Source organism: Diadema antillarum, unplaced genomic scaffold, assembly GCF_040938485.1.
Source record: "Diadema antillarum isolate AM-2024a unplaced genomic scaffold, OU_Dant_1.0 scf00000128, whole genome shotgun sequence".
Lineage (NCBI taxonomy): Eukaryota > Metazoa > Echinodermata > Echinoidea > Diadematoida > Diadematidae > Diadema > Diadema antillarum.
This window is the reverse complement of record NW_027271017.1, coordinates 4,159,032-4,181,331: the sequence shown is the minus strand read 5'-3', so window position 1 is coordinate 4,181,331 and position 22,300 is coordinate 4,159,032. Positions and strand designations below refer to the sequence as shown.

The following is a 22,300-nucleotide window of genomic DNA, read 5'->3' as shown; positions in this document are numbered from 1 at the left end:
TTTCACACAAGTGGACTGGTATAATTTTTAGGCTGTCCTGACAAGAGTCTGAAAAGACATATTGCAAGAAAGAGTTGTTGACAACTTTTCTCATTTAGGGACCACTTTGGTTGTCATGGTAACCAACTACTTATCACGTTAACTGTCCTGTATTGGAAAGGGATCCACATATGCAATGTTCACATGTGGCCTGGGCCACTCTAAAGGTAAAAATGGACTGAACACGCTGGATGGATCCTGCACGCACCCATGAGATGGAGCATCAACACCTGCCAAAAAATGTACACAACCCTTATATGACTGGATTACACCCATAATTAAAATTTTCTGATTTGTACTTGTATCACATTGGAATATCAATATATAAGTTGAATATTGGCTATCTTCCTAGTATACATTTGTATTTCCATCAATATTTGTTAAAAACAGTGATATCCACACTCACTCTATAAGAAACAGTGGATCTGATCGTTTTCCCCCTGTTCGTACAGTTTTAGCCATTGAGACAATAACTTCTATTGGACCTTGTTTCTGGAATGAGCTAGATTCTGTCCGGTTGCAATCAAGTTCTCTAAGATCCTTCAGGAAAATCTTAAGCCAGTTTTTAAAAATCCTATATTTAATTATTTTGCTGTGATCACTTGAAGTATCTCTGCGCACTGACAATGATGAGAGACAGTTCTGCTTTACCTCCTAACCTACAAAAAGAAGTTCAAAGAAAAGAAAGGAAGAAAGAAAAAAATACTGAAGAGGTGGGTGAGGAAAGGAAGGGAAAGTCAGGGACGTGGAATATGTTTCCCCCTCCATCTATTTTTCGTCTCCGCAGCTGTGAAGAGGGGCTTGGCCGAGATACCCGAAGAAGAGGTTCGGCGGTCCTGGTTAACCCCTCTTGACTTTCTGACGGGAACGAAAAGCAAGGATCAGATTGAAACACTCCTCGTTGTGTGGAGACTGTTCGGTTGAGGTTGCCATGGCAACCGCATCTTCAGCAAAGGTGGAGAGAAATGGAGAAATGGAGAAACAGACAGATGGGCTGAAAGACTTGAGAGAGACGGAGGAGGGCAAGGGTGGGAAAAATGAATTCAAACAGGAGAGCAAAAAAAAAAAAAAAAATGAAAAGGAGGAATAGAAAATTGAAAGAGACCTAATTATCTGTGAATATATCTATCTACCAATTTCTCTATATAATCATTTGTCTCTCTTTGGCCTCAAGTGAACAAATACGATGAGCTAATAGAAAATATTTTGTGGGGAAATTCCAGGCGGTGAAATGAGGAGGAATTATGAAATCTTTTCCAGTAACAAAAGGAGACTGCAGGAAGAACCTGTTTGTCTTCTCAGCTGGTTCTTCCATTTCCATCTCAGCATGTGCCTTCCAGTCACTCTTTAGATGGATAGATGGATGGATGAATGGATTGATAGATCTACAGTCTGATGGATAGACAGATCAATAGAGAAATGGACAGTATGGACATAGAGATGGATAGAATGATGGATAGATTGATAGCCAGGAAGATGGATATTAGGTGGATTAATAGATGGATAGCTAGACAGAAGGATGGATGGATAGATGAATAATAGGTGGATAGAGGGCATATAATGTAGATTGATAGATATGTGGACAGACAGATGGATAGATGGATCTGGATATGTGGATAGACAGATACATAGATGAATACTAGGTGAATAGATAAATGGATGGATAGAAATAGATACATAGACAGATGCGATATACAATGATAGATATGAAGACAGACAGAACGAAAGAGAGAAAGAAAGAGAGAGAAAGAGAGAGATGGAGGAGTTTAACATCTCAACTTAAAAAGGGTTTTGCCAGTTTCGTGGAATGTGGACGAGGCAATAACTCCCGGGATGGAGAAGATGCAGCCAACTTTACAGGCCGGACGACATTCCTGCACTGTTAGCAAACGTCTGCAACCCGAGGTGTCGTGGGAAACGAGAGAGAGGACTCTACTCAGCTGGACTGTCCAGAACTTCACACGAAAGAGAAGGAGAAGTTTGGAATACCAAGGGAAGATCTGCTAGGAGCTTTAATCTTGTCTCAACAAGGTCCCTCCCTTGCAATACTACTAATTACCTATAAAATGCCAAATATGTGAGAAAAAAAATGATGCAAGTAGAACTGACAAAAAAAAAAACCAAAATTTGAAACTTGCACTTTGTATCCAACTACCAACAGCATTGAAATTCATAAGTCTGCACATCTTTTTTTTTTTTTTTTTTTTTTTTTTTTTTTGGGGGGGGGGGGAGTATTGTTTCGTATTTTTGGTGGTGGTAGGAGATGCCTCCTGTTCTAATTTTTAGAGTTACTTGGTTGAGATATACACAACTCTTGCTCTAACAACATTTGTATCCTTCAATTGTGCTTTTGTGTCTAACAGGTGCACAGAAGAAAGGAATTGGGTGTTGTAGTTTGACATATTTGGGAAACACGTTGATCAATCAACCCCTCTTAGTACCCTCCCCCCCCCATCTTAGCTCCACCTCCTCGTACTGTGGTTCATCATCCATGTACTAGTATTATTTTCATTATTAAGTTATATACCCAGTCTATGAACCACCTCATTCACTGATTGACCTCTCAAAAACAACAACAACAACCCACAAACATCTGGTGTCAAATGATGGGTTCGATGAACTTTTACCAGCATGCACACATACCGTTCTCAGCATCCCACTTCTAGAATTTCACACCAGGAGTTTTGGAAGATATTGCCCAAAGGGAAAAAAAAATATGAATAATGATGCATTTTTTGTTTGTTCTAGAAATCGTAGGAAGAAGATTTTAATAAATCTTTTGAAAGAAAATCAACAATGACATCACTGATGTTTTGTGTATTTGAAGGTTGAAATACATTTCTACTTGGACACAGAAAATTGGCATTTTTTTCTGTCTGCATGAGTTGATAATCAAAGGTTATCAAAATGCCCTTTAATGAGAGGGAATAATGCCATACAACCTTGAAATTCAGGTACTTGTACATTTCATGGTTAATCTACTGATTAAATTGGATGATGACATAAACAAAGTCATTTGTTTGTGATTATTTGTGAGCAGATAGAGCATCATGTGCAACATTAAACAAAAAGGATACAAGAGGACTTAGATTGTGTGAACTACGAAGAGACTGTCTTTATATTGATATATTCTTTTTAATTCCACTGGCTTCTCCTACTAATACTCATATTCAATTTTCATCTCCAGCGTAATTCGCCTCTTATCCAATGTCTTAAGAAGAATATCATTGCAGTCTTTTTTTGTATTAAATATTGCAAAGCCTGATCAAATACCAACTGATGCCAACCGATTACTCCAAGATCTTTTATGATACCGCTTAATCCTCCACTGAGCATTGACTTCTAGCAGCGCCGTTGCCATGGCGATCTGCATCATCCTGGCCGATCGGTATCTGAATCAACAAGGGCACATTGTGATGGACGAACGCAAAGTCATAATTTCTCATCAATTAGCGGGGGCTAAAGCTTGCTATAAATGAGAGAGGAGAGCCCCATTTCCTGACAAAAAAAGTCTAAAGGGATTCAGACGATCAAATTGGATCTATTCAAGAATTCTGATCACAATCCTTCCGTGCCTTGTCATTTTTTTCTGCAGAGGCCAAGGTCAGAGCCAGGTAGAAAGCAGAAAAAAAAAGAAAGATAAAAATCAACAATAAACACACAATGAAAAGAGCCCTACATACTTCTTTCTTTCTGTAGCATGCCATCCAAATGTTGTATCATCATCAACATGGATGCGACAGCAAAGGCTTGTCGTGCGACATTCCGACCAGGTATTCCCTCTGGTAATCTAGTTACCGTTAAAAATTGCAACTTAGTGTTGGAAGTTCATAAATTGATGTACAGAATGTTTTGATGGCAGCGTGGAATTCTTGGTGCAAAATCTTGCAAAATCCATTTATATTTCCCTGACTAAATGAAAGTGTTTAAATGTTTCTATCTATCTATCTATCAATTATTCCAATCATGCCAATTAATGCAATAGGTATGAGCAGCGATTAAGGACCTATTTTTTGACTTATGCTGTGTCCTTGACTTCAAAAAGGCACTGTAACTTGCTCATTATCATTACTGAAACTGAGCAAAGCACAACTTGATGTTATTGAATGAACAAGTGGGGCTGAAATAAAAATGAAAAAATAAAAATCACCTTTTAGCATGAAAATCTGTCCCAAAAAAATCTTTTGCAAACATATGACCATTCTCCTATGCTGTCTCATACAGAAGACAGAAAAACTGAAACACTTGGCCACCGTGTTTGTGCGAAAATACAGAAAATCTCTCCTTTTAAAAGGAAAGGCCTTCGAGGTAAGTTTACTTTCATCAAAGAAGGATTTACAGACAAATGACCCTGGCCAGAAATTGAGGAGGAGGTAGACCATCTCTGCCTCTGGAAATCCGAAATATGATTCGGTATTGATACTTTCCGACCGGGAGTAAATCTTCGCGGATTCATTGTAAGAGATCGGCACTAATTGTCTGACCGACCGGATTATCTCCGCCTCCGCGACTGTCATTCACACCGGAGAAATACCGCACGGAGCGGTCTCATTGCTGTGACGACTTTGGACATGCGCAGCAGCTAAACCGGGAGCTCAAATACACAACGCACACACACACACACACATGCACGGACGACAACATCCCTGCAATCAGCATTCCTGTCGTGCGTGCACTGCACAACTATTCGCTCCAAAGTAACACTTGTTTTTAATCAATTACGACGCTGTTTGGTTAACATTTTCCCCCGCTAGACTTCCCCCCTCATACCACTGGTGGAGACTGGAGTAAAAGCGCCTGCAAATTAGTGTTCAGGAGGGGGGGAGGGGGAGGAATTCGGTTACAAGGGGAAATCAAAATTGCTGGGGGTGATGGCTTTTCTTCTCTCTTTTCCGACTGTTCATCCCCCTTCCCCTCACCCCCTCCCCCCTTTTTCTTTTTCCTCCCTGGTCTGATACAGTCAAGATTCTAAACACATTGAGACACCCAGTCTCGCATAGCGCTGGAATTGCCGCTCGACAACAACGATGATGATGGTGGGGATGTTTTCATTTTGCCAGTGCTGGGAGAAAAAGAGTGATGGGGCGAAGGCAAATATATAGGAGACCAGAGGGCGGAGGAGGGGTGTGGGGGTAGGGAGGGGTTGATGGAGGATGGTGGTATTTATCTAAAAAGGTTGAGGGCAAGAGTTGAGCTTGAGATGTGTTACTTCTATCACCCATTGTGTTAAGGGGGGGGGGGTAGGCAAAGGCAGGGAGGGAGGTTGGGCTGGACAGGAAGAGAACGACAGAGGGAGCCCTACCATCTTCCAACTCTCAAAGTTTACCGAGTGTGGGACTGCCTGCTCAGTTTAACCAGGGCAGTGGGACCCTGGTGTAACACGGGTGGAGTGGAGGCATATTGTTACATAATCACACAGTGTCTTCAGAAATGGCATTGTAATAACACCTCTAATAAAGTTTATCATAAATAAATATTTATCTCTCGGAGGTGTTGGCAGATACTCAACTTTATATTTAAAAAAAAAAATGGAGTTATTCCCAGACTTTTGTTTCACTTTCTGAACAGAAGGGTTTAATAAGTACTCGACTTTGCAAAAGCAATCGTGTACTCCTGGTCTGTGGCTGATTAAAGGTTAACAGACAAGGTTGGACAAGTCATAAAATCAATTACTTGACACTTCTGATCCACCTTATCATATGAAATGCAGTTTCTAATTTTACAAAAAAAGGTGTTTTTAGAGGGAAAACCAGACCACGTTAAAGGAACTAGTCCTTGTTTAAGTAACATCAATTCCTGCTGGATTATGACCAGTATATTCTCTCTCTCACACACATACACACCTACAATTGTATATACAAAATGTGCATGCAAACAGAATCTTCAAGCAAACATTTCGGTCGCTCAACAAAAAAAAGAGTTTGGGACATCCCTCTTACCCGAATGGTTGGTGGCGGCTTCCCTTCCGCTCGGCACTCGAACTGGGCTGGGTCACCCCTCTTCACGATCAGACTCTTGGGCTGTTCCACAAAACGCGGGGCAAAATCTTCGGATTTCTTTCCAGGCGATACAACTGCAGAAACAAAAGGAAACAAGACAAAATAAAGATGACTAATAATAATAAAATTATCCCAGAATAGTTTCAGAGATGTAAGGAAAACAGCAATTTATTACACATCTAATGACACTACTTCAAGAGGACTGGTCGAAAAATTACACTTCAGTTTTGACCTAACACACTCCAACATGTTCCATATTTGGTCAGCTTATGAATGTTGAAAGAAATCATTCTTCAAAGGAATAAAAATAAAATTTATGACTTGATAGTATTCACTAACATCTATCTTCACATACAATTGTCATGCTTGGGATAATAGACAAAAGTAAGAAACTTCACACAAAATACACAAAGAGAGGAATATAGATGTCAATTGTCAGTTTATTCCATTTTTTTTTTTTTTTTTTGGGGGGGGGGGGAGGGAGAGGGGAATGGATAGATTAACACATCTGGCTTGAAATCTCATGTTTGGACATGCTTCATGTACAACCCGCTTCTCACAAAGACGTGGGAGGAGGTGACAAATTCATTGACTGGTTATCACGAGCGTCCTCGACCAGACTCGATATCGAAACGGCGAACAGAGGTGACAATTCTTGGCGTCGTCGCGCCATTTGACACTGGTCTCGTCGGTAAATCACAAAAAGCGTTGTTTAGCGGATCGCAGACAGCGAACCCCAAACACTCCGTGATTGAGAATAAATGACAGATAACGTCAACATCTTAAATCATTCCACGGTAAAAGTCACAGTGAAATTCTCTTAAAAGAAAACGGCATTTCTGAAATAAAAGAATTCCATCGGAATGAAGAAACCCAAACCCCGTCTCTCCAGGCAGACAAGAATCATATGACATAGTGAAAGGGGGAAAAAATATATTCTGTTCTCTCTGAAGTGTTCCCTCCAATAGAGAGTTTTTGTGTTTATTTCTCTACGTCAAATATTCCATTTCTCATTGCTCAACAGCATTGATTTGTGATCCCTGCCACACTGACATGTTAGTTTGTGGAAGTCCAAAATTGGTGAGCATCTTCAAGGGGTGGGGAGGGAGGATGGGGGGGGGGGGGAGCAGGGGGGGGGGAGCTTTATGCAGATACACGCCTGCAAAAACATAAGAGGTCTACTGTCAAGGACCGACTATATAATCACCAAGTGTAATGTGACAAAGCTTGCAGGCTCACTCCCAGTGAACTCCAGTATCTATTATCCAAAGAATGAAAATCTATCTTCTTCCTTTTTTCTTCCTGTAAGGTGCAAACACTTCCCCACGGAGTATACTTGCACGTTTGTGGAGGGCTCTCGCGAGCAGTCAACTCTTTAGAGTCTTTGGGGCATGAAAGGGTATACATGTGATTACTAAAAGTTAGGGATGTGTATGTATGGGTTAAAACCACACGAATCATGGCCTTGGATGAATAGAAAACACTGATGCCTCTAATCCTTTTGATTTGAAGGCGTCGAGGGATGGCAAGTTGATTCCATTGTGGGGATATGCTACTCAAGAGATGGATAGTGTTTGGGGAAAATCTTCCACTCTTCTTTAGAAGAAAGGTCCATGTTTTTGGGGATGTGGAAATAAGCCTACAAAGGCACAGAGTTGCTAGTGGTCTTAGGACCACGCCCATGATCTCCCAATAGGCCCGTTCACACACAAGGGAAAAAGTGCGATTTAAAAATCGATTTTCTTATCGCGATCAAAATTTCGAAATGTTTTCGTGTGTGGACAGAAAAATCTCACTAATTACCGCGATCCTTATCGCGATCCAACTCGCACTATTAGTGCGATTTTTCAGAATAATCGCGATTATTTTGCTTGTTTACAAAATCGAGTCTCTTTGAATCGCGCGCTAGCAGCGCGAAACGCTATTCGGACTGCGGGGTCAGTCTTCGGTCATGCAAGTTTCGCGCATGCGCAATTTGGCCACTGATCGTTCTTTCCTTGCTGCGAAGTGCGATTTTTCCCTGTGTATGAACGGTCGGAAAAAAAAAATCGAAAATTGGATCGCGATTGTAATTTCGATTTCCGTTGTGTGTGAATGGGCCTACTGAGTAAGGTGATCCTACTAGCATGCAGTTGGAAGAGATAAACACCATACCATCACACTGCATAGAGATGGGGGACAAGGTCAAAGGACATCCCACGAGTTTGTTGTGAGGGCATCTATGCAAATGAGGAACAGAGCAGCAAAAGTTAGGCTCCTAGAAGAAATGTTATTCAACCTTCCTCGTACATTTAGCCTTTATCAAAAATGTGTGCATGGTTTGTGGAAACGGTGAAAAGAAATATCAGAGTGTGCACGTTCTTGGAAGGTTTTTACGCAAGATCTTTCTTTCCTTTTTTCAGGGGGCATCAAGACGCATGGAATGGGACGAATGCCGCAGTGGGAGAAGTCCGTGTGGGTGTATCAGCATGTCTGTGAAGTTGATTGAGGCAGTGTAAATATTGTCGTTTTGTCCAGGAGAGTCCACTAGTGCTGATGAGGAGAAACATGAGTGATGATGCGGAGGGAAAACAAACAAATCGTCGGCTCTCCCTCTCTACCCCTTCTCCTAATCTGCCACGATTCCTCAGGACCCTTTATATTCTGCTCCAACCCTTTACCCACTATTTATGTCATTCTTTATCTCTTTCTAGCCCTCCATCTCTCACCTCTCTTTCTATGTATTTCTACACATCTCTTTCCATATCTATACTATATATCTCTCTCTATATGAACATCTCTCTCTCTCTCTCTCTCTCTCTCTCTCTCTCTCTCTCTCTCTCTATATATATATATATATATATATATATATATATATACATTGTACATATATCTCAATCTCTATCTATCTCTTCATAGCTTTCTTTATCTATTATCTTTCTCTCTCTCTCTCTCCATATTTCCCCTCTCTCTATTTATCTCTACAAAGCTCTTTGTAAATCTATATATCTTTCTCTCTTTCTCCATATCTCCCTCTCTCTATATATATATATCTATCTATTTCTTTATCCATATATTTTTCTTTCTTTCTTTCTCCATCCCCCTCTCTATCTATCTCTATATATCTCTTTATGTATCTATCTATCTCTCTCCCTTTCAGTTCTATATTTCTACTTCTTCTCACTAACTCTGCTTTGTCACCACTCCATCTGTTCTGTCCCTCATCTTCCATATCTTTCTTTTCCAACTTATAACTCCTGGCAATATATTTGTGGAGTGGGGACATAACCAAAATCTAGCACAAACACCTCTCCACAGAACACACAGTTTGCCCTCATTTCGGGAAAATTGACAACTTTAAATGTGAGCGGTGACGAGAAATTAGATTTTCCGCTAATAAATGTTGGTTCAACATCCGCAAACTGTCTTGCAACATTATTATCTTGACACCCAATAATCAGCCCACTTTCCACTCGCAGAGAGAAATTAATGTCTCATCAGTATTGTTATTAAAAAACATGGACAGTGGGGGGAGACAAACATCACGGGGCAGAGACGAATCGCAACAACCCGACAAACCGACATCTGGGTTGGTGGGGAATAATTCTGATGAGAATATTACAGCACCAGCACGGATATTGCCCCTGTATCTTCTTTATCGTCGTGTGTAGTAGCAGCAGCGATCATTAACTAATTGCGTTAAATCATCCCCGCTGCGATTATCGGGGACAAAGAATCATTGCCTATCCTAACGTGGCCGACTTCCTGCTCATATTAAAAGATGCTCCTTTCCCATCCTGGTATAGGGGGATATGCAAAAAAAAAAAAAGATAATCATAAACTAATTTCACTTTCGAGGATTCTTTATGGTGCGTGCGTGGGGTGGGGTATGGGCCTGTGACAGGGAAAGTGATAAACAGCTGTTGCAAAAAAAAACAACAAAATATGGCCGCCTCTCTTCATGGCCTGTTTAAGACATCCGATGTTAAGAGCTAATTAAAAACACAAAATCTATGACTGATGTTGACCTAGATTATCGAATGCCAACCTGTTTCACTGTCTGTTGAATGACACATCAATGAATTCCCCCCTCTTCTGTTCACCGACAGACGTCCAAACTGTTTTTGTTTTTGATATAATAGGGAAACACTGGACACATTTGTTTCTTAAATGCAATCATCGTATGCACACTAAGCCCTATATGTCAACTTGTGTAATTGGTTAGTACTACCTTGATTCAAGAAGGTCTCTACTGCACAGAAAAAAGAAGAAGAAGGAAAAAAAAGAGAAATGTTTTCATTTCCATCTTGATCAACAAAGAAGACAAGAAAAGTTTGTAAAAAAAGATTACATCACATTTTCTTTCATTTTTTAATTGTGTCCACTTTCTTTGAGGCATCTGCCCGCATCAGAAAAAGAAGAGGAAAAGCACAAGGTGGAAAAAAGTTCGACCTGTGCAATTGATAATCAATATTCTCATTCTTTGTTGATTTTTCTAGTCATAAGTTAAGGCTACAGCTATTCGGGGTGATTTGTCACTAGGAGCTACAGTGGGCAAATTTGATTTACGAGTCCCCCGTGAGATTTCTCCGAGAGCGATAGGTTATACCGCTCACGCTGATCAGTATGCACGAGATGTGCATCAATGCCCAAATAATGTCTTCATAATCACTCACTTCGCCTTGTGATTGTACGCCGGAAAAAAATAAATAAAAAAGATTCTCAAATTGGCAACTGTAAAGGAAGGAAAAAAAATGCTTTAAACAAGACGCGATGAAAGCTCTGCTAGCTTTGTTTTCTTCCCGACTCCGCTATCTCTTTCTTCCCTTTTCCGCCTTCCATGCTCCGAAGGATCCCTCCGGCCATGTCCTTGCTTAATTGCCGGATAATTACTCCCGCAGACGTGGCGGTCCGGGGACCTTTAAAACAGTCGCACAGAGATTCCCCTCCACCGCCACACGTCACCGCAGCTGGGCGGTCGACCGACAGATGCCGGGAGATGAGCCGTCGCCGTCGACCAATCAGGTGCTACGACAAGTGAAATCCCAGGCTGGGGCAGCCAATCGACCTCACTGCAATTTTGTTTTTCCCTAATTGGCTATGTTAATGAATGAGGTCAAGAAGAAGAAGGAAAAGTAAGAGAGGAGTTTTCCAAGGTCGGGGGATCATTTTAGTGGAGAAAAGATAAACTCAAGAAGAGGAACCAAGTCTTGCTTGTAAATTAATCTTTTTCTTGTCCTCTTTATTCTATTTCATAGGTGTTTCATTATACTAGTACTGGTCCTGAATTTTCCTATTTTCATTCTTCTCCGTAGGCATTCTATTTTTGAGTACTGGTCCTGGATGGAGTGTTTTTTTTTGCAGTCATGAACATCAATTTTTTTTAAAGGTGAACTTGACTACTCCGAGACCTGGGAGGGTTTTTTATTTTTTGAAATATTTTCTTTCTTCGAATCATCACTTTGGTGTAATTGCACTTCTTCTATGTGCTGGGAGGCGAGAGCTTGAGTTGAGGGAATTGGGGGAGGGGGAGGGGTGTGGGAATGGGGCTACGGAATGGGGTTAGGATAGAAAAAATGAGGTTGAATCAATCTCGTAGGTGTCTGTGCATGCGATACTTAACACTTGAAAACATGCTTGCATGCAAGAGCAGCAAAACTTTTCTTCAAGAGGGAATACAGTCCCTTCTTGTATTGCCACTAACTCAACAAAGTAGAGCTACAAACCATCTCACCCACTAGCCCAGGGCTACTGAAAGTCAATGCAAGACAAGTGTACACTGACAAGTGGCTAAATGAAATATGCATCCCTTGCCCACGTATGCTCATTTAGGGCAAGTGGGGGAGAGATCTTCTATCATGCCCTGACCCATATAATGAAAGCACTGCTCATGATCATAACTCTTTCATAGCAGGAGTACATTAGTTATGTGCTGTTCTGTCGCGGGCATTATCAATTTTTTTAAGAACTCCTAACATCAAGATGAATGAATGGGACTGAACAATCTCTGTTTGATGAACACAATGCCATCCTGTACCAGCAAAATCAATACACAAGAAAATCTGTTGTATACCTCTCATGCAAGGTCTAAATTCTACATCTTGGATATGTACTGCTTCATTGCAGGAATCAAGTATTTCATTATCATCAGAGAGGCAGCTTCGAGACATATTGAATACGGCACCAACAAAGTTGTTTCCTCGCGTATGATCAGTTAGCTCGGCTCTTACGTTTCCCACGTATTCTCTGCCTTCCAACTGCTGTGCAACATATTATTCATGCTCATCAACTTGGCACTATAGGCCATCAAAGTGATTCATTAGCGTTCCGAAGAAAAACATCTTTTCTTCTTCTTCCTCTACCAAAGCTACTGTTTTAACCTCTCCCCATAGCCCCCTCCCTTCTTTTTCAAGATTTCACCGCTGAGGTTCCCCATCTTCATATATGTGTGCATCTGGAGGGTTATGGGGCACTAAAAGAAATTTATCCGTAATTTCTGCTCGGCTGATGTTTTCCTTCAATTTCGGCATCTGACGGATTTGTTATCTTTGCACTTTTCCTCTCCCTCTCCCTCTCCCATCGCTCTCCAGATGTAGTGATCTGCGCACGGAGGAAAATGGCACTTAATTTCATTTCCACTTGTTTTTCCCGCGGTCGGAAGAACAAGGAACGAACGCCGTGGCAACAAGCTGGAAGATGGTGATGCCTAAACACTATCTTCATGTAGTGGTGGGAAGAGCTGGGGCAGTGAACTTGTATCTAGGTAAATCTGTTTTAATATCCATCGACTCCTAAATGGGGGTACTTTCAATTGACTTAGCATATGACACAAAAGTCTCCAGCATGCAGCGAGTTAATGGAGGATATATATATATATCTCCCTCGTTAGGTATCGCCTTGTCATTGAGACAGATGCAGCAACAGAACACAAACACACACACACACACATACAAACACACACACACACACACACACACACACACACACACACACAGCTCATAACCTGAATGTTTCAGTATAATAAGAGCATTTGTGTTTTCCTATGCAACATACACATACAGCTGTACATACCCACACCACGTAGTGATATAACTGAGCCATCTTAAAGTTGTACTGAGTTGCAGAAAACTCAACAAAGAGTCACATCCATAAATTGGTCCACTGAAGGGAACCCCCTTTCTCACTGATATTAAGACAAAAATACACACTTTGCCATTCCAGACTGAATAAGGAAATAAAGGAAATGTCATATATTGGCTGAAAAGGTGTTAGTCTACAACTTTCTTTGATTTGTGCTTTAATTTTTGTATGCAGATGATATGTATCAATGTTGGTGTTTCGTTTTGTATTGCGCTAAAATATTCAGTCCAGTGGCTAGGGTTAGGGTTAAGGTTAGGGTGATCGTTATTAGTGTAATTTATTATCCACTATGAAAAATTCACCCAATCCTGCACTCTATAGAGCATGCCTTGCCCTACCATACAACCGAAGCACACGGACCAAGCCTCCCTGGCTTTCTACAGTACCAATCAGTCGAAACGCAATGCTAATGATGCTACGGACGCCACGGGTATTTCATTGTTGCTGTTTTTTTTTTTTTATCCACCTCCTTCTTTATTCTCTTGTCCGTTCTTCACGCGCGCGCATAATGAGGGTCTGTCCGTGCTTGGTGTCATCCCGTTCACGCTCGGCTGTCTGTCCCGCGGTCCTCTCTCGTCACCGCGGCTTCCCGAGATCTCGCGATGGAAATCTGCTAAATGGGTCCAGTGCTGAGGGATCACCCCCCAACCCCCTCCCCACCATCCTAATCCTACGAAAACAGGTGATCTGGAGGGAACAGGCACCACATGAAAAGGCGCGACAGAGATCCTAGCCTCGGCTCCAGGCTCCGGGACGGCATTTATGAAATATCCATCGCAATTCAATTTCCTAATTGAAGTCCGTTTGGTCTTGCATTGAATGAACAGACATTATCTCTTCTACTGTCCTCTCAGTTCCAACACTGTTTGACTCCTGATCCATGAGATTTCAGAAAACATGGATAAAAGGGACTGAATTCAGCCCTAGCTTTTTCATCTTTGAGTAATCAACGGTTAGCGCCAGAGATATTACAGAACAGCCCGACCTGACATCTACGTCATTCAAGGGAAAGACTTCTTTCTTTTTTTTGGTCATCTTTAAAGGGGTAAGTGTCTGATTGTTATCTTTCCTTGCAAACTCCAAAAGTTTTGCTACCTCAAAAAGAAAGAAACAAAAATCCTGGAGACTAACAAGTAGAAGAAAAGGAGAGATAGTTGACACTCTAAAAACTAGTTGGTCTGTGCAAATCAGCTTAGATTAAAGTTCATTTAACTCCTTGAAGATTAATGATTTAAAAATCATTGACATCTTACACATCAAACTTACTACTGATAACAGCATTGTGAAGATATACATGTAGGTACACAGGGGGGCAATTTCATAAAGTTGAGGGAATAATGGTCTGAGGATAATTTGGTAATGGTGGATCTTTAAAGGGACTGTACAGTACTGGTTGAGGTAGGGATTCATGTTTTGAACATTCCTAAGTGAGATAATGAAAAGCCTCTTATGAAATGTGAAAGAGCATGTAATTTTAAGAAGGATTCAACGTTTATTTGATGAAAATTGGTTTTCAAATGGCTGAGATATCCAAAAAAGTGCTAATAATAAAAGGCGACATGCCCCAACTTTATTAGTATCTCTTTGTTTCACCTTGTTTTTGGATATCTCAGCCATTTCAAAACCGATTTTCATCGAATAAACTTTTGATAGCCCTTAGAACTGCATGCTCCTTGACATCTCATAGAGTGGTTTCTGAATATCTCACAAAACGTTAAAAGCTAAATCTTCACCTCGACAAGAACTGTACACACCCTTTAAATGCGCTCTTTCAGGTACTGTGAACATGAGCAGACACAAAAGTCCGTAATGCTCAGTTGCCAGATTCACCAAGTCCTCATGGTCTTTGATTAACCCGTCGAGGACGGACTGATTTTGCTATAACACGCATTTCCCATCGACACTTGCCCAAGTATTCTCGGGACTCGTCTTCAAAGGATTAAGCAATAAGAGGTGCATACTGAGTAGACCGTGTTGAAAAATGCTGTGGGATTGGTGTTACTACATCAAGGTATCAGAGCAAGGGTGGGCTTTTATTTTTAGTGTGAATTGGGTTTCATCCAAACAGGTATAAAATGGAAGTGATGGCAATGAACTTCCAAGGGCTTTGGGGGGTTACAAGGTGCGATAAATGGTGAGTTTGAGGTACTAAAGGTCGCAGGAGGTCAGTGCCAACCTGATGGATATTCAATCTTTAGGCTTCTCGCTAAAATCGAATTAATTTGTATCCAAATATTGCGAGGGGGCCTGGCATTGTCTTCAAGTGGATCGGCTGGAAAACATGCAGACATGTCGAGGGGCGAACTCAGCGTTTCGCTACACGTTGATGACGCTGCAAAGCGCCAATTCTCACGAGGTATGGGCAATGACTTTCGGCCTAACTCCCCTGGAGTGCTTGCCACACGTGACTGACTCATGAAAAGATTTGATTGTACGTTTTTCCCCTATTTTTTCCTGCTAAAAGCCATGTTCACATACACTTCAAAGTTTGTACCATTATAAACAAGAGCTACCAAAATGCCTCTAGCACCACTTTCTCCGTATGAAGCGAGCAAGATATTACAAAATCATATTCCCATGTGGTTTGTGGTTATGAGTTCAATGCCCCTTTTAAGCTTCTTACATGAATTTGTGATCCCGTGCACGTCAAATTTGTTAGGTTTTTGCCACTTACGTAGTATACCAAAGAAGAGTGTTGACTGCATGTTTCTTCAGCTGCATTTAAGTCTCGCCAGCTCTTTCTCTCAGCGTGGAGAAGGGGGACAAACACAAATGGAAATACAAGGTGCTTCGATATCTCTTGTGAAAAATGGCATCTCTGCCTTTTGAGTGGAAGAAGGCAACGAGTGGATCCGAGAGAGAAAGAGGGAAACGAAGGGAGGGAGAGGGAGAGCGAGAAGGCTTTTCTCAAAATGCAGCACCTTAAAACTTCTTGACCTCAACGGGATCATCTTTCCCGAGTGTGATCTCCGAGAAATGTCACTGAAGATGCTGTTTTCGGTGCAACAGTGGACTGAACCTCCTCGGAAAGCATTGAAGAATGATAGTGGACAATACTCAGTAACATCGGCCCACTATGAAATGAGGGGGTCCTATAATTATAGTACATATAAGGATATATGCTAATTTTCTTCACCTTCCACAGATACTTCCATCGGTGACTGAGCTCCGTATATGACAGTGAGGGGTCTTTAATTTGTTTGGTGTGTTTTTTTTTTTGTCTAGAATACCCATGTGTGCATAACCCATAGTAAGCCATCACACAAATCAAATTGGACAATGGTGAAGCCACACATATTGCAGTTTACCCATCTTTCTATACGGAGCCCGTAAAGTTTCACCTTACAACTTTGTTATATTTTTTTTAAATCTTCTTTTAAACTGACAGAAAGCATATGACAAAAAAAAAAAAGGTTTCACACAACACTTCCTGTTCTACATTCCAGTGAAACAAAAACTAAAAAAAGAGGGGAGAGGAACTGAGCGCACAGAATATACTACTATTCCAGTACCCCATGCTGCAAATGATCTAGGCGAGAGAGAAAAAAAACTAATAGTGCAAAATATGTCTAATAACAGCAGACATTGATGTTACATTACACAGGATAGGGGCTCCCCTCCCTCCCTCCCCCAAACCGAACACCTCAATTCCCTGTGATAAATTGAGGTCGAAGGTCAAGTTGGTCGGGATGCTATCCCTTTTAGGAGGGTGCCCACAGCCACGAGATTAACCCCTTGACCTCGGAGGATTACTCTATTGAAAGTATGTTGGGGTGACAGACACAGAGACATGGGAGGGAAAACCGACCAAAAATGATGATGCACAAGTAAGAATGGGAAGTACAAAAGAGGGGGGGGGGGGAAGACAGGATCGAGAAAGAGATATAAAAACAAGGCCATACATTCTCCTGATCAGAGTGTGGTCCTTGTATGATTTTGTGTCAAAGTCTTTAACGGGGAAGTATGGCATCTACAGCGAGAACCAAAAAAGTTTCATTAAAGTTCTGCTTTGACGAGTCTGTCTTGACGAATGTGCATTTTTCGACTCTATATATGCATTTCTGGCTCATATACGTGTGCGATCACACTTTTTTTCTTTTTGCATATCAGAAATGCGATTCTAACCCCATAATCAAAACAGCTTTGTGTTTAATAGCTGCTCAAAACTCCCTGAAAGTTGCTTGGCAACCTTAAATCTGCACCAGAACCCAAAATCTAAGTGACCAAAGCAGATTTCAAAGGAAATGTTCACATGTGCCTGAGCAGAGCCACTAAAATCATCAAAATTGACCTCAGAGTATCAGAAAGTATGCAATTAGAAATATATCACATAAACCAGACACCATGATGTACAATTTATACCACAGAAAGAAAATTGAAGAGAAGGGCATTTTTTGTGTCTTTTTTCCCAATCTGATGCTTTCAGTTTAACCCAGTTTTTCCATACTAAATCATCCTCACCCCGCCCCCATTCAATATCTCTGGATACTAACAATCTATTTTAGAATGTTGCCAAAAGACGCTAAATCCTCACTCTAATGGAAGGAAGATAGCCTTTTTTTTCTCTGGCTGAACAACAAAGAATTACGGGGTGGAATGGATTTAGACTCCCTCGACGCGTCGACAAAAATCCTTTTAAGAATCCCTGGGCGTGGATGAGCGAGTATTCCTCACTCTCGGTAACAAGGATCTTTTGTAGCTTCATCATATTTTCTTTTTCGCACTTCTTTCTTTCTTTCTATATGATTTTGTTTTTCCAACACATGTTTGCTGTTATGTTTGCAATGGAATGTTCTTTTCACACTATCCCAATCTCTTCTGTTTATTGTGATTCTGTGGTATCATGTGCTTCGTATTCCAACTCTCGTTACAACATCTCGTTACAACATCGAGATTGGTCTTGGCAAACAATTCCGGAGCTCCACTTGTAAGCTGGCTGTGACACGCTGGGATGACTTCAAAAAAAAAAAAAGTAGTTAGACAAACTGATCTTTCAAGAAACAGTTACAAACATTTCTTAGGCTGGGACTAGTCGAAAATGCCTTAAATTAAAAGAAAGCAATATTTAGTACCAACTGAAATTTGCAGATAAAAAAATCATGATAGACTTCATATTGCCTGGTAACAAAGTCTCGCAATGAATAGGGCCTACACTCTAAAGTAAAACCACATAGAATTGGACCAAATTACAGTACTTATATGTAGTGGATGACAGAATGGTCCATACAGAGCTCTTCAACAAAAACGATTTGGCGGAACTTTTCTCAATTTTGTCTCAGGAGGGGAACCGACAACCCCCCCCCCCCCCCCATGAAAAGGAAAAGAAAAAAAAAATCACACAAAAATCATGCTCTGTCTTCTTTCTTTGTTATACAACTACGTCTTCACTGACACTGACCGACACTGACCGAGCAAGGTACATAAATGGCCAAGAGAGAACAAACTGCAGACCACTCCCTGAAACCGTCTTTGTCCCTTCGCCATCTGATTTCTTGACCTTAATCTTGCTGCTGTTGAGGTATATATGGCCATGCCCAGACCAAAATAAACACGCTCCTAAAAACTGTATGTAAACACGAGCTGTGATAAATTTCTCGCTGTGGCCAATATATATCCTTTTTAACCCGTTGAGGACAAGTCCCGAGTATACTCTGGCAGATGTCTATGGGAAATGCGTGTTATAGCAGAATCAGCCCGTCCTCAATGGGTTAATAGGAAGGCACTACTAGAAAGGAGTCCAGCTTTTTTTTTTTGTTTGAAGATAAGAACAAACATTAAAGGGCAAAAAACTGAATTGCCATGACCTCACAAGATCAAGGCTTCGCTCTTTGTTGCAAAAAGGACGGAATCTCTTCATTCTCCTCAGAGTAAATCAAAAGTTATAACTGCCACCACACCTAAAACACTATACGAAAGATAAAGATTGGAAGATTTGGGGCTTTTATTGCTGTGATTCTACTTTTGCACTTGATACCCAAGGAATGGCAACCCACATCTGGGTGAGAAATGCATGCAACCCATTCCTTGGTGCACGATCATATCCATAATTTTGTCGCTTGATGCAAAACACGCAGATCTTCAACTTATTTTTGGCATTTCCCTACCATGCCTCTTTTCCTTTCTTTTGCTCTTATATTTCACAGCCTTCTTTCTCTATAGATATATCTTTTTTTAAAGCATTCATATTCTCTAAATGTAGACCACCTTATAACAAATATCAAGGAGCAAAATGACAGACATTTAACATGATCCTTTACTCTCAAATGTGGTATTTCTTCAATGTCATGGCAGAACAGAAACTCACATTTCTTCTCCTGGTCGGAGACAAGAAAAATATACAGGCATCAAAAAAGCGCTAAATATTTACCCTAAACAGACAGACTGTTTTTGCTAGTTTGCATTCATTCCCCGTCCTCTTTATCCATTCTCTGAGATTCAAAGAGAAGGAGGGGGGGGGGGGGGAGGGATTCCACATCTAAAACATTCCACAAAAAGGCATCATAGAGGTGGACGGTGACTTATTTATAATTCTCGCCAAAAACCTGTGACGTTCAGACGATCAAAATATACTGCCAACTTGTGAGCAGACACTATGAATCATTCTCAAGCGCTTCCGAAAAAGTGGCACGGAGCACTTTCGGAATGAAAGATGCGCCGAGAGGCATTAAACTTTCGGAAACTGAAACTTGGGGGCACGAAGAATGTACAAAAAAGGCAAAGAGGAAACAAACATTGGCACAAAAATACTGAGCATCGAGTTATCTTTCGACAGGAGAATCCAGTAACTTACAAAGAAATTGGTAACAACGAACAATGAAGAAGATCCTCATCTTACGAAGAGACAAATGGAGAATTAGACAAGTCTTAGTGAAAGACAAAAATAAGAGAAAGTGCCACCAAGATGTCCAGTTTAGAAAGAGAGATGCACAGAATGAGCCAAAGAGACAGAGAATGAGAGAGGACCTGCTGTGATATATGGGTTGGCGTATATGACAAACCAAATCCATTTTCGCCCCCGTAAACAAGGGAGGAAGGCGAGATTAATAAACAAGAAACCCTGCGAGATGAAGAATGATACGTGAGAGTCAATAACCCGGGAACAAAACTATGGCGCCATCTGGCGGACGGACTTGTCTGGTGTCTGCGACAGTGCGGAGTTACTTTATCAAGCTTTAAGGAGAATTGGGGGGGGGGGATGGTTTTTCAGGGTTTAATGTTGTATGTGATCAGATAGGAGCTGGTGGGGTTCAGTGGTAAGGACCATAGACCCTCAATCCTGAGGCTCTAGGTTCAATTCCCCTTTCTGCAGTGGTGGTGCCCCCAGGCAAGACACTTTATCCTCGTGGCCAGCATGCCTGCTTGCTAACAGGCATTCACTACTCCCTCAGTGGCCATGTTACATAGAACATTTAACTTAAAATAGTTCAAATAACAATAATCTACCAGTGGTATAATCTTCTCTACAATCACAGAAATAAGGGGTTAATGATGGTATGTGGGGAACGAAATGGTCGTCTGGGCACTGTTCATTTCTTGGGCAGCACCAAGAGTTGAAAGAGTGATCAACTCCCTCACTTCTATTGGTGACCTGTTTACATGACAATGCTGACAGTATTCTGAGATTGTGTTTTCCGGAGGAGAGAGTTTTGAAAATCATTCCAGGACTCGCTGGATGTTGTTGAAGAGGGTCAAAGCCCGAGGTCTTTGGACGATGTAAATAATTCTGGAGATGTTTGGTGAGAGACTGGTAGTCATTTGAATCGTAAGCAACGACTTGCGACTGCCCCCACGGTATGTGTGAAGGAAAATAGATGTCTATACACTGATGCCAACTCAGCTTAAACTGTGTTAAAGACTGACTTCTATCAGAGAGGAGTGACATGCTCAGGATTTCTCAGCCACTGATACCAGTCCAAACTGGATATCCTCCACCTCCTCCACCTCCTCCTCCTCCTGTTCCTATCAACAAGGGCAGGGGAGTTGACTTGTTCTACTCCACTGGTTTTCTTTCCTGAACTTTTAAGTTTGTCTGTCCCTCATCACCGGGGTCAGAATTAAGCGGTCGGCGCTAAAGGACGGGAGAATGACGGCCTGTGTATTTGTGGAAGAGCGACTCTGAAGGGGGTCTGGACGTGATGTGCTCATCAGACACCGGTCGTTTGTCAGCGCAGAAGTTTGTTATCTTCTGCCCGAATTTTTACGGCTTCCTCAAAATTTCTAGAGCTGGATAATGTCATTGACCATTTCCTTAATGCATGTTCACAGTCATCAATACCTTCCGCTAATACTATGCCGCCACATCAGTTATCCTATCGAAGATTCCATCTTTCAAACAAAACTTCAGATTCAACTTTCTGTAAGGCCTGCTACTTGCATGGTATGCGTCATGTGATCACTTTTGAGTGCGTCAATCAGTGAATTAGCAGCAATTTTTCAGTCAGTGATCACTTTTCTATCTTATAACGATACATTACATGAATATTCTGAAGGAGTGCAATAAACAATCTTGCCCGCTCGCCCAAGGACAACTAAAAGACCAATTCTGGCAAGTAAAATGAAAGGACACTTGCCCCTTGAGTCTAAAGCCCTTGTCTGAACATCCATTCAGGTGAGAGAATTTATAGAAATATAAAATGATAATGATATAATGTATATATCTTATTTCCCTTGCCTGAACATCCATTCAGGTGAGAGAAATATATAGAAATATATATGTATATATCTGATTTCTTGTAAGACTTTGTAATGTATGTCGCAAGACGCCAGCCGCTTTTCCCTGCAACAACCATCAAGAGGAGAATGTCTCTCCTCTCGCCTACACAAAGACTAAACAAAAATTTCAGATCAAATGGCTACTCTTGATACTGTTAATGAAAAGGCTTGCCCCCCAAAAAAAAAGAAATCATGCAGTCCCAACCACTGTTGTAACTCACAGAGATACCTACTTAGAAAACTAGCCATTAAGAAAAAAAAGAAAGAAGAAAAAATGTGAGTCATTTCACAACTGAGTTAACCCAAACTCCTTAGAAGTCTCAAAGATGTAAACATATCATCTCCCATAAATACCTCCCTCTTTTATGGAGCATTTTATCAATTGATTCCAACCCCCCCCCCCCAAGTCCAAGGACATTTTGATGGCCCTC

At 41.2% G+C, this 22,300-nt stretch overlaps 1 protein-coding gene across 1 annotated transcript in view; it reads right to left on the bottom strand.

Moving 5' to 3' along the window:
- The window catches only part of LOC139720493 (roundabout homolog 2-like), a 152,501-nt gene that overhangs the window by 67,647 nt on the left and 62,554 nt on the right, over nt 1–22,300 (bottom strand). The window contains exon 2 of the mRNA XM_071631847.1: nt 5,979–6,112. Coding sequence (XP_071487948.1) covers nt 5,979–6,112 — 134 coding nt within the window. The remainder of the gene's footprint in view (nt 1–5,978; nt 6,113–22,300) is intronic.